General features: G+C 34.6%; 1 protein-coding gene across 9 annotated transcripts; it reads left to right on the top strand.

The window, feature by feature from the left end:
- Nucleotides 1-1,891: 1,891 nt before the first annotated feature.
- On the top strand, nucleotides 1,892-12,239 carry LOC123548522 (fatty acid hydroxylase domain-containing protein 2-like). Of its 9 annotated transcripts, none has more exons than XM_053546230.1 (8): nucleotides 1,892-1,940; nucleotides 3,180-3,355; nucleotides 4,631-4,748; nucleotides 6,063-6,188; nucleotides 6,673-6,874; nucleotides 8,053-8,162; nucleotides 8,434-8,596; nucleotides 11,333-12,239. In XM_053546230.1, the coding sequence occupies exons 3-8, from the start codon at nucleotides 4,658-4,660 to the stop codon at nucleotides 11,463-11,465; spliced, it is 825 nt and encodes a 274-aa protein (XP_053402205.1). In that variant the 5' UTR covers nucleotides 1,892-1,940; nucleotides 3,180-3,355; nucleotides 4,631-4,657; the 3' UTR covers nucleotides 11,466-12,239. The 9 variants fall into 9 exon arrangements, with proteins under 9 accessions (XP_053402205.1, XP_053402206.1, XP_053402212.1 ...); XM_053546231.1 differs by having other exon boundaries at nucleotides 3,180-3,676; XM_053546235.1 differs by having other exon boundaries at nucleotides 1,918-1,940; nucleotides 3,180-3,297.
- The last annotated feature ends 1,284 nt before the right edge of the window (nucleotides 12,240-13,523 follow it).

The raw sequence follows: 13,523 nt of genomic DNA, 5'->3' as shown, positions 1-13,523 counted from the left end.
CGTATGACATTTTAAGCCTGCCAGTTTAGTTAGTTATCTTTACGGATATCGGTTTCAGGACACTAAATTTAGAGGTGAAAATGGCCAAATTGCAAATCTAGATCTAGTGAGACCTGTCCCTTATTATCTGGAAAATATCTGATTTTAAACATATGCATATTTTACAGCACAAGACTACACGTAAACAATGATGGTGAAAGAAGAGTCTCATAACGTTTCGCATATTTGAACTGAAGCTAGATGGATGGATGGCCGTTTCCGTTTTGACTAACTTTTGATTTTAGAGGAACTGGAAAAAATCGTTTTAGTTAACCATTAGTTCTGTAAACATCATAAATAACAAATTGAATATTAACCTGGGTCCAATTACAATTATAATTATAATTAATTATAATTAATTACAGTTTTTCAATCAATTAAAAATAATTAATAATTGAGACAAAAATATGCCACATGAACAAAAGAGAAAGTTGTTCGATCAGTATCTACTTTTTAATTAGTCAATAAATACAAACATTTTAAAAATATAACAATGGGTTAATTTGAATGAACTTGATTAAACAATGCTAAATCTCACCGTATTTGAGTCCTTTATTGGTAATTCTAGCCTTGAAGCCCGGGTTTCTCGCGTAGACTTGCAAGCTACACAGACAAAGAAGACACACAGCTAGCTCCAGTCTCATCATTTCTGCTTTATGTCTCCTAAATACCATATGGAAAATCACTGAATCACCATTATATGCGCTAATCAGGTATTCTTGAAACTGATAACTGATATCAAGGACTTAAGATTAAATATTTTCTGATAAAAATCAAGGACTTCTACTTAATTCCGTGTTAAAATGCAAAACATTTACACATATAGAGACTTTATCAGTTCATCTAAAACATGAGACTTAATTTCATAGTATAAAGACCCCAGAGACCGAATTTTCTTAAGTTAGGTAGTCGGTGTTTCTTACCAAGTTGCCCAATCTTCCTCTTTCAGTACACAGGAACCATATACAATGTAATTTGTTTAATGATTTTTAAGCTATACCATATTGAAATTACCAAATCACTATTATTTAGTGTTACCGGCTGATCTTTGAAACTAATGACTTGACTTTTCAAGTCTTTTCCAACAAAAATCAAGTATTTCCACTTACATCCTTGTTAAACTTGAAAACTTTATTAAAATTACATTTTCGCGTAAAGAGACGTTATTTGTTTATCTAGAAGATGAGGTATATTAAAGACAGCAGGGATCGAATTTTCTAAGTGCTTTTCATCAAGGCCGTTCATATCATGCCAAGAGTGACATCTGTGTCTTCCTCTTTCATGGCGCTTTATAAAATTCTGCTCAAAGAATTTAATTACAATCGTCGTGATAATCAATAAGGGTATCCCCAACGACACGTCCGTCCTAAATTTAGGCTAATAAAAAGCTTGGCATACGGGCATGGTCATTAAACAACAGAACGCGAAAAATATAAACATAAGTTTGTTAAACAATTGTGATTAAAAAAAACTAACACTGGCACATCAAAATGAAATGAAATGGCATAAAAATATAACTGATAGCTTACGAAATAATAAACTGCCTATCATTTCCATTTCTGTTTAGCTGTAAGGCTTATAAATTTATGTTGCTGAGTTTTCTATATAATATATATATTAGACCTTTTTATATATTGCATGAAAACGAACTCTGTTTACTGACCAACCAGTACACAATAATTATAATCAGACAGGCTCTATTTTCACAATTATATATAACATAAACTGTTTCAATTAACTAAAAACAAATTGACATGTTTACGCTGCTTATAAACCTTTTGTAGCGAATATACTAGGGTAGGACCATATGATTAGTATATCAATAGCTTTAGGTAGTCGTGTAGTTGTTTCCCTTGAATTCTGCAACGCCATTTGTAAGAAAATACAACGATACAATTTAGGTGTGTAGTTTCATGTTTTGTGGCCAAAATAGACAATGAATCCAATAAATATTGATCTTGTTTATATCAGAAATGACAACATGTAACTTAAATCAGGTTAGAATTTGTATGTATATTGTATTTATGGTGCTACAGGACCAAATAGACGCTGTATATAAACGTAAGAATAACAGCAGGGCTTTTCCTCAGGAAATTTGGTAGTCTAAATAATGAGACCTCGGGTAGACCGATTTTACATTCTGATATTTTACGTTGTCTACCTAGGAGGGGATATCGACCAGTCAAAAAAAAAATATAACGATATTCAACGCTTGAGCACATTTATTTGGACTAGAAATTGGGAAGATGCCTTGGCATTTCAAATTTGGAAATTTATGCACGATAATTGTCCATTTCGGGAAAAAAAATCAACCAGAAGTAAACGCCTAAAGACAAATTTATCTCCCCTGAAACACAGGCTAAAATCCAGTCCATAAAACATAACGGATTAGACTGGAAATGTGTCACACCTGGTTCTGTGCGCTGTTAGGCTATAGTGCGACAAAAAATTGATACCAGACAACCGCTTCCTCTGGAAATAGAAATCTACTAAAATGTAAACAAAATGTTAACCATCTGTTAAACTGGCATGATTTTGGGAAAACTTACCTTGCATTTTGGGAAATATCTCTGCCACAGTTGGGAAAAAATAGTATATTTTTGGATTGGAAAGTGGCCTATATAGGCCTCTGTTATATAAGGATGAAAAGCCTTGACGAACGCTCGTTACTTGAAACGGTAAGATATCAGCCAGTCAGAATGAACAACTAGAGGAAGCTACTGACAGTCATTATAAAAGTAAGTATCTCTGAATATTTATTTTGACTACGAAACCAGTGGTCGTGAGTTCGAGCCCCCGCTCCTCCAACTATAACATTACTAACATTGGGATAAGAGTCCCTTACAAGTATTGGTGCTTTACACCTGGCATGCTAAAGAACTAGGGATGCTTCTGGAATTGGAGCGTCTTCTGTATCATGCACTATCCTCCTACGAACAGTACTTACAGTCTTCTGGAGGAGTCGTTCATATGGGTTACGGTTGGCGACTATAAATAAGCTTACACATACACACATATTTATTTAATGTTGTGTTGAATTTCGAAGACGTTTCAGTTGCATTCTCATAGCGTTATACCTACTATAAATTGGCTTAAACGTGTTTTCTATTGGTACATTGTTTATACATAATTTATTTTAGGTCGATTGTGAAGGAAGTTCTACAACTTATATTAATCACTCTCAACACCTCATTCCTGATGGAATTCATCGCCACGAGGGTATGAGAGAAGAGGCCAAATTCCCTTTTAACCCTATTGGTACATTGTGCGTAGAAAGGTTATGTCAGTAATAGTATAGACAGAGACAAATAGACGGGTAAGGTACAGGTAGAAGTTAGATAGTCTGTTAGTGTTATACATAGGGACAGAAACCTGTATTATAAGCCATAGAGGACAGAAGCCTAGATTGGCCTTAAGGACATGTCACGGCTGAGATAGTTTAGCATTATTACAATACACAGTCGATATTGAAACTGTGTTTCCAATACATGTGCTCATTAGATAAATCCTCAGTATCTATGTGAAAATAAGGGATGTGTTTTGTATGATTGCAACACTGTGAGTTGCTCTAATTACTGACAAATGACTGAAACAATAGGAATTCGTACGAGACATGGATAGACAAAACGACAGTGAGGTAACAATATGTTCTTTTATTGTTTTAATGTATGAGTTGTAAGCTACAATATAGAATACCCATTTTATGAAAATCAAACTGGAAGTTAGAAATAACAGAAAAAATTTAATTAGGTCATGAGTCATCATATACCTTTCAAAATTTGTCATTAGTTTTCACGAGCTGTCAAAATTATTTTTATCTCTATTCTGCAAATGCATTGTTTTTGAAAGTATCTTGGTCGGATATTGTAGTATGTAACTTACTTTACATTCCACATTAATATATGTGCTTGAAATTGCTAAGTTTAACTCACCGAAGTCACATATGAATGTCTATTGTTTTAGTTTATTGTCTGTTATAAAGGTACCAAATCTCAATATTAGGATATAAGAATTATTCCTTTCTGGTAGACAAAGGAAACTATTTGGTTGAATCATAATATAACGGTATTTTGAAAGAACTTAATATTCTTTGGTTTTTTTGTTATTCACCGGAAATTCAAAAATTGACATCACCTTAAGCAAGAATAGTTGTGAATGTAAATATACTATATATAGGGTCTAATTAAAAAGCTAGGAAGCCTGTAGGAAAAATTGTTTATACGGTTGCCAGGGACACAAGCTTCATTTACATCGATCAGAAATAATTCTTTTCTACTACGTAATCATTTAAAAAACATCTGACCGTAATCAAATAATCATAAGAAGTCTGAGGGAAAATTTTATATTATTTATTATATCTATTTCTATTGCACGTTACACTCTCTTTTATATTCAAAATAGTATAAGGGAGAACACTGTTACTTGATTGACATCAAAAAGCTGGGACTTAGTTATAGATAACTATAAATACAAATATTTTTGTTTGGATTGAGATCAAGTTTGAAAACTGATAAAAATGCGGTTATCTGAACGACGATTGTATAAAGGCTGATAAAGTGTATAAACACAGATAATTTCTCTTTCGTTTAAGTACTATTTGGATAAAATGTGACATATCATGGATAGAGAAGCTGTTCCATTTCTTACAACCGATATTAAGGCACGATGGAAGGATGTTTCATTAGAGGAAGGATTTAGCACATTTGTGGGTGAGAGAGAAAACAAACATTCTTTTTCTTATGTTAATTTGAAAGATTGTGAACCAGTATCATATCATGTTTAAAACACGAAGAAAGAATTAGTCAACCAGTAAGCATTGTTATTTAGCCATAATCCAGCTGCTGATTTGTTACGTTTTGTTAAGTACGTCGTTTGTTTTACATCTACAGATTCTCTCGAACACGCCTTTTTACATTTGAGCGTTGTAAACGCATTTTGGTGCTTTATTATATACACAACCGTAAATTACAAAAGCCGTTATAAACGACCATTGCGGCCATGTTGACGGATCCATAATGGAGCAGCGTGTCTCACATGCCATAAACAAAATGGTGTCTGGTAACCGGAAACGTTCACGCGTTCTGACGTTGACGTCACGCAGCAACGTCACGTTGGCAGGTAAAAGAGTGCTAAATTGTATTTAGATCGATTCTCAAATAATGATGATATTGTTGATGATAAAAACGGTACGACTGATTTGTGTTTGTGAAAAATACGAAAATCGAAAAATACCAAGGTAATAACGAAGAGAAGGTTTATAATAAAAAGGTCAGGTGTGTGCCTTAATTCTAGCCGTAACTTTATAAATAATATCCCCTAGTTCATAATGGCTCTCCTGCTAAAGCCCTCGGGCAGTTCCGGCCAATGGGGCTATTATGGCAAGAAAGTATAACTAAGTCAAATATGATCAACCTCTTACTAACGCATGATTGAAAAAAGAAATGACGTTAACGTGACCATAGCTTACATAGCCCGCACTTTTCATGAAGATTCAATGACGTTTATAGACAGTTTATTCATGTCTTAGTACTTCAGACGTTTATTGCTAGAATAGCGTTAACGCATGTTTGTTTCATGGTAAAAAATCTGCAACTTGAATTGCTTCAGATACATTAGTATACCTTCGCCCATTCTGGCTCGGCAACAACCAAGCCGTTGTACTAAACGTATCCCGAGTGATCCTGCAGATGTTATAACACGAGACGAATATGCGTCCGCACTGTTCTAGCATAAAACGTGTAAATGCACGTGAATGTCTATGTTGTTTGATCATCTTTGTCATTTCCTTTTTCCACGGAATGTACGTGAAATGGTGTTTTAAAAGCGCGTGAGCGCAAAAATCTCTGTGTCAACTCATGTAAATCTCCACTGAAAACGACAAAAACAGTTGTTTTTATCCTAGAATAATTGCTGGGAAGAAACAGAATGTTTCAAACATAAGTGAAATGTTGGACGCAAAGACGGTGTAACAGTAGAATGTTGTATTACATGTTCAGGGCTTCTCGTACAATTCTATATTTCAGCATTAAATGTTGTGTTCTTTGGCTCATACGGCATTGCAAGTCTGCTCTTCCTGTACACAGATCTTTATGGACTACCAAAATGGATGCTGAAGTACAAAACCCAGCCGGGTAAAAATCAACCGGTAGGTTGATCAGTTTACAGACATGTTTGTTGTATGTGTATTTAACAAGTTGATTTATTCTAGATGAATTATTTCTCCTTTTTTCCATTTTATTGCTTAGATTTTAAGATAAGAAAATGAAGAATTTTGATTTTTATTATGACTGAACGCTGACATATAAGACATCGTTCAAAGTAAGAACAGAATTTAAAAGACAGATTCTCGTAAATAAGATGTTACGGAGTGATATAAAACTAATAATTGTTATCACTAAATTTAAAATAAATAAATTGTCTGATCTTGGTTTGTTACAGTATTATACTTCCCGGAAAGTCGCTGACACCTTAAACTTTAATTTCATTTGCTTTGTTAAGCACAATATGAAAGATACTTGCGTCAGTGTTTAGTATTTAGTTTCGAACTACTTTGTACAAAATATAAGAAATCGTACTTGAAAATCGTGTGATTATATTGTACTTACTCTTTGAAATATTATTGATTTCAGGTAGATAGAGGCAATTTAAAGAAGTTACTAAATCAGCTAACAGTGAATTATCTCGTTGTTGGCATTCCATATGGTGTTTTACATTACATTCTTCACAAGCTAAGGGGTAGCGACCTGTCGTACAACTTCCCCACCGCTATGGAGTTTATCATTCATTTTACTGCCTGTGTGATAATGGAGGAGATAACCTTCTACTACTCGCACAGGTTTGTTAAAGTGACATAATGCCTAAGTTTATAACGTAGCTGCCACATTTTTTTCATAAAATATACTAATTTCTTTTAAATTATATTTTCAACAACATTTTCTGATGTATTTGTCAAATGTTTTATACTACTGATTAATGTTTTAGAATTTATTATTCAATCTATTGTTTTTATTACCTCCCTTTATGGCTTAAACTTTATTCATTCTTGTAGTGTTTTTCTAACCATGTTTTGTGCATAACATCTATTTTGACAGCTACTTTTTAACATAAAGTTGAAAGTATTGTGGAACTTTAAAAGAAGTTTGAGATTTCACATCTGTACGGGTACGCGTACTTTGGCTTGGGATGTTTGTTAACCAAATCCTGAAAAATGCCACTGAATTAATGCTATGGTAATCAGACCAAGCTGAAATTAGTGCAGCTCGAAACTCACATTTCTTTGAATTCTTAGAGCAAATATACTCTGCCAGTGAATTCCGTATCATCATATGCGGTGAAAGCGAAGCTTGAATCTCCGTATGGAATTTACTGGCACTGTATTAAAGTAAGGACAACTTCCTATCCAGGATACAATCTTTGGCGTTTTCCGTATTTTCCGCATGTGAAATGTTTTGTTTCGTATATAAAGATGATGCAGACATTCTTATTCATCAGAGGTTTGTAAAGATTCTGAGACGAACTCTAACTTTGGAACCATGGTAGACCTCTGGTGTGCGAGAAAGCGTTCAGGATTTTGCCTGTTTCATTCAAAAGGCCCCATGTGTAAGATTATTTCCGGAACGGGAAATTTCCTCTACCTACGGTGTAACGAATCTTTTTGATCGGTTTTAATTTAATTTATGAATTTAAGTTTAGCATCTTGGCTAAATTATATACATGTAACTGTAAAATTCGAAAAAAAACAGCGATAATTTTCTTATTTATGAACGAGAAAATTCACTAACAGCAACAAGGGAAGTAAACGCATATTATGGATTTGGTAGACATGTATGGAGTAAATGCTGTTTTTCTGTTGTTATATACATATCTGCGACTTCAGTTTGTCCTTAGCCTGTTTCTTCTTGGAGTCCATTACAATTTGTTTGATTTACAGAAAGAAAAACAAAGCCGCCGGGCGAGACTAAATATGGTCAGTCATGTTACCAAACTGGTCATAGTTATTTTATTCTTTTACAGACTGCTGCATACAAGTTATCTGTACAAGAAAGTTCACAAACAACACCATGAATGGACGGCGCCAATTGGCATTGGGGCTACTTACGCACATCCGATAGAATTCGCTTTCGGTATAGTGATAAAAGATTAGATTTTAAATGAATTTTTAATAAAGTAATATTAATCCAATTTTGTCATATTGTATATAATTGGTGTGATGGCTGGATAAAGATTGTGCGTTGTTACCTTCCCTCTAACGAATAAATATTGCAGATTTTTTCTTAAGTAATTAAGTTGAAACTAAATGCCTCTATAACATCATATAGTTTGCTTTTCTTAAAGTTTCATCAACCATCATTAACGAGCTTATTTCATATTACAAATGCTATTTAATCATTATAGGTAATATTTGGACCCTGGCCTCCGGCCCTTTGGTAATGGGCTCGTGCCAAGTGACAACATTTGTCTGGATCGCCCTAGCTTCCATAGTAACTGTCATTCATCACAGCGGTTACCATCTCCCACTTCTACCATCACCGGAATTTCACGACTATCATCATTTAAAGTAAGCTTGCTAGCATTAAGGTAGTTCACCTTTAAGGTAGTGTACCCGTATTGACAATCGGCATTTTCCGTTAGATTACGTCTTCTCCGTGAGGGATTTCGGCATTCTCCGGGTATGAGGCCGAAGGCTGCCAAAACAGCACAAGAGAATACGTACTCGCACGTAAAAGGCTAAATGACATTACGGGTTCGTTACATACCCTGATAGATTTCTATAATGAACGTGTCCATCTTTCAATTTGGACAGTACCATTAACTGTAAAAAAGGGGTGCTTACCAAAAAAAAAATACTGACTGAATGGCGATAAGTGCAGATCATCCTTGCAGTCTGATCATGATCTACACTGGTCACAAAAGGAGAATCAGTCGTGTTTAGCATGATAAGGGTTAAATGGCTTTCTATATTTCGTCACTTCAGAACAAAAATGTTATACAGTGTACACAAGTTACCAAAATGTCGCTTCGAGTCAACAATTGTACCGGTGATAAGTCAGCGGTGCAAGTAAAAAGTAAAACACGTAGCAGCAGCAGCAGCAAGCAGCAGCAGCAATGAAAATAATAATAATGATCATAATAATAACAACGAATTATCTACTACTAAATTGACGCAATAGTTAAGTATTACCATTTTGGCTTTTTTGCACAGGAACATATCCGTGGTATTTTATGCCCCCCTTCGAAGAAGGAGGGGTATATTGTTTTGCAGATGTCGGTCGGTCGGTCGGAATGTAGACCAATCCGTTTCCGGATGATAACTCAAGAACGCTTGGGCCTAGGGTCATGAAAGTTGATAGGGAGGTTGGTAATGACCAGCAGATGAACCCTATTGATTTTGAGATCAGTATGTTAAAGGTCAAGTTCACAGTGACCCTGAACAGTAAAGCGGTTTCGGGATGATAACTCAAGAAAGCTTAGGCCTAGGGTCACAAAAATTGATAGGGAGGTTGATCATGACCAGCAGATGACCCCTATTGATTTTGAGGTCAGTATTTCAAAGGTCAAGGTCACAGTGACCAGGAACAGTAAAATGGTTTCCAGGCAATAACTCAAGAACGCTTGGGCCTAGTGTCAGGAAAATTGATAGTTAGGTTGGCCATGACCAGCAGATGACCCCTATTGATTTTGAGGTCATTAGGTCAAAGGTCAAGGGCACATTGGCCAGGAACAGTTAAACGGTTTCTGATCTTCTTGTCCAAACCATAGGGCCTACGGCTTTGATATTTAGTATGTAGCAAAATCTAGTGATTCTCTACCAGGATTGTTCAGATTGTTTCCCTGGGGTCAAAAATGACCCCACCACGGGGGTCATATGGTTTATATAGACTTATAGAGAAAAAAAACTTTGAAAAACCTCTTGTCCAAAACCACAGGGCCTAGGGCTTTGATATTTTGTATATGACATCAGCTAGTGGTCCTCTACTAAGAATGTTCAAATTATTCCCCTAGGGTCAAATATGGCTCCGCCCTGGGGTTCACATGGTTTACATAGACTTATATAGGGAAAAGATTTGAAAATCTTCTTGTCCAAACCACAAAAACTATGGCTTTGATATTTTGTAATGTAGTATCATTTAGTGGTTCTCTACCAAGTTTGTTCAAATTATCCCTCTAGGGTCAAAAATGGCCCCGCCCCAGGGGTCATATGGTTCATATAGACTCATATAGGGAAAAACTTAGAACTTCATGTCCATAACTTACATCATTCAAACTTGGACCACATATATAGTTTTGAGTGGCAAGATGAAGCTTGACATGAGTTGACCTTGATCTTGACCTAGTGACCTACTTTCACATTTCTGTAGCTACAGCCTTCAAATTTGAACCACATGCGTAGGTTTGTGTACCGAAAAAAACTTTGATCTTGAGATTGACCTACTTAACCCTACTTATTCCACATTTGCTGAAGTGATCCCAGGCCTTCAATTTGATAGGCAGACCACTTGCAAGTTTTGTGTTCCAAAATAAAATTTGACCTTGATTTTGACCTAGTGACCTACTTTCACATTTCTCAAGCTACAGCCTTCAAATTTGAACCACATGCATAGTTTTGTGTACCAGAATGAGCTTTGATCTTGAGATTTACCTAGTGACCTACTTTCACATTTCTGAAGCTATAGACTTCAAATTTGAACGGCATGCATATTTTTGTGTTCTGAATTGATATTTGACTTTGATTTTTACCTGTTACCTACTTTCACATTTCTCAAGCTACAGCTTCTAAATTTGAAGCACAGGCATAGTTCTGTCTACCGAAATGAACTTTGACCTTGAAATTGATCTGACAGTGAGCATATAATTTCTGCTCCTTGCGCAATTACTGAATGCATCAAGGGGGGCATTTCGTGTTCGACGAGCTCTTGTTTTTTTTTTTGTTTTTTTTTGCCGTTTCTGTGGTCCCATTGCTTTTCCACTACCTTCTTTTTTCATACACACGGTATAATGCCATGGATATAATTATACTTAAAACAAAAACCCGACAGTTATTGTTTTGAGCAATAAAAGTAATCTAAATGGCGAGGAAATTATTAAGCTTTGTAATAAATATTGGGTTGGTTTTATCATAAATTCTCTTCCTTCATATGCCAACATTCCAACCTGTTTTGAAGAAAGTTCAACTAGTTTTGAGGGATTTGCACAAAACTTATCATAGCAAACATAATGGAAATATTAGAATTGTTTGTTACCTGTTTTGATCAGTATACATGTACTATTTAGTGACTATCTATGATTATTTCAGGTTTGTAGGTAACTATGGTATACTGAGTGTCATGGACAGATTGCACGGCACTATGAATCCACAGTTCTTGAAAAGTAAACAGTACCAGAGACATCACATCATATTTTCCTCCTCTGAAATGAAGTCAGCGTGATAGTGAACCATAAACAAGAGAACAGTAGAATTATTTAAGAAATGATATACACTAAACAATGATTTTGCTGTTGAATGAAGTCATAGTTTGGATGTGGATGCGAAGGAATTATACAACGCATGGACTACAAACAGTGCTTTAATTCAAGACAAATTATTCCGATTCTAATACGATATCAAGGATTACAATCTACGTCCTTGATGGCATCCACCAAATATTTGCCTGTTTTGTCATACTCATTTTCATTTCGCTGCTATGGCGTTTTATGATTTGACTTAATAATTGTGACATAGCATTAGTGACTTTGTTTGTTTGCATATTCACGACACAGGTTTATACGCAAACGGATTGGGTTATATTGCAATTTTAATCATTAATAAATTTTGTTTTGATCGTTTCATTTTGCTGACAAGTGCGACAAGGTTGGTTGCTTTCCAGTGAGAATTTAAGTTAATTTTCATGAACATTTACGATGCTTTCAATGTTTCGTACAGACTGCAAATAGAATTAACTGCATCCGATAGATTCAGATCAAATTCTTAATCCCAATACCAAAAATCGCAGCCACACAGCTTTTTCCGACATCTACAGTTTTTCAACATGTTGTGTCATTTTGAATCGATTGTATATATTGGTATTAGTAATCTTGAGGGCCTCTTGCAGGTTGACCTGTTGTTTAAACAAGTTCTCTGTTAAATTAAGTATTAACTTACTGAGTGATAAGCCATTCAACTTACGTATTTTATTACATCAGAAATAAATTTTTATTATTTATTTCTTCAAAGTTTTACTTTAGCCTAGAAAATTATAATGCTGAACTATAGAGCTGTAAATATCACAAACTATGGACTGGCAATTTACATAACGCGTCAAGTAATATTATTATTATTATTTCATTTATCACATGTTTGACGTCCGGAGTGTAATTAAAGCCATTAAATAAAAAGATTAATTTACACTAGTAGAATATAAAGCTTTACGTTGACGTTCGTATTAGTATAGGCGACTGGTGAAACTGACTTGTTTATAAATGTAAAAAGTGCTGAGAATTTTGACATTTCAAAGAAATACTAAATTACTTGTGATAAAAAAGAATTAACATTTGGGGACTTCACTTGAATTTATTAAACTCGTTGAATAAAATTGATAAAAGCTCGACAGAGCCTCGCATTTTATTATTTTATTCAACTCGTTTAATAAATTCAATATGAAAAGACACTCATGTAATATCCTCTATATATATTGAATCTTGTAAAGCTGTGATTTTATAACAGTACCAGGAATCACTGTTCTATACAATGTCTCAAACGCCATTTATATGCAACTTGGGGTTAAGGAGTATATTATCAAAGCACAGAAATATTTGGTAAACAAACAATCTACCTGTCCATTACAGGTTCTACCGTACTTTCCGGTACGACTGGATACTTAAAATATTCTCAAAAAGTTGTCTCCCTTTAAAAAGAATTCCAAAAATAAACAAGTGACACCTAGTTATGTTGAAATTTCAGCTCTGGGAAATTATTGAAAATGCATCAAAACGAAGACATGTAATAGTTCTTTGGAAATGGTGAGTTTTTAAAAGTATTGAACTATCCGAAAGTGTGGCCTTTGGTTTACATTTTATGAAGATTATACCCTTTTTAACGTAGAAAACTTTGAATGTTTGAAGTCTAGTATTATGTGCAGGGGTTTGAAAAACGCAGACCTTGCTGTCATGAGACAGCTTTTGTTATTCATAATAACCACATCAAATGCAAATAGATAAAAAGGCAATAATCTAGAAACGTGTCCATTTAAAGAATTTTTCTACAATTTTCTATGCTGATTAGCATTCATTAATTTTATATCAACTTATGTACACGCCTTTTTTTTTTTTGAAGTGAAATTGTATGAGAAAATCATTTTCAATTGTTTGGCTGTTTGAAATGTTCGATAGTTTTCTGAATTGTAAAGCGTTCTTACCAAAATTTTGTAACAACACTGTAGATAAAGCTTGCATATCTATATATATCTAGATGCCTGGGCGTTCTTAAGACAGGCGCTTTCCTTTATCAA

Source organism: Mercenaria mercenaria, chromosome 6 (assembly GCF_021730395.1).
Source record: "Mercenaria mercenaria strain notata chromosome 6, MADL_Memer_1, whole genome shotgun sequence".
Taxonomy (NCBI): domain Eukaryota; kingdom Metazoa; phylum Mollusca; class Bivalvia; order Venerida; family Veneridae; genus Mercenaria; species Mercenaria mercenaria.
Note: the sequence above shows the minus strand (reverse complement) of the source record. Positions and strands in the feature narration are given on the sequence as shown.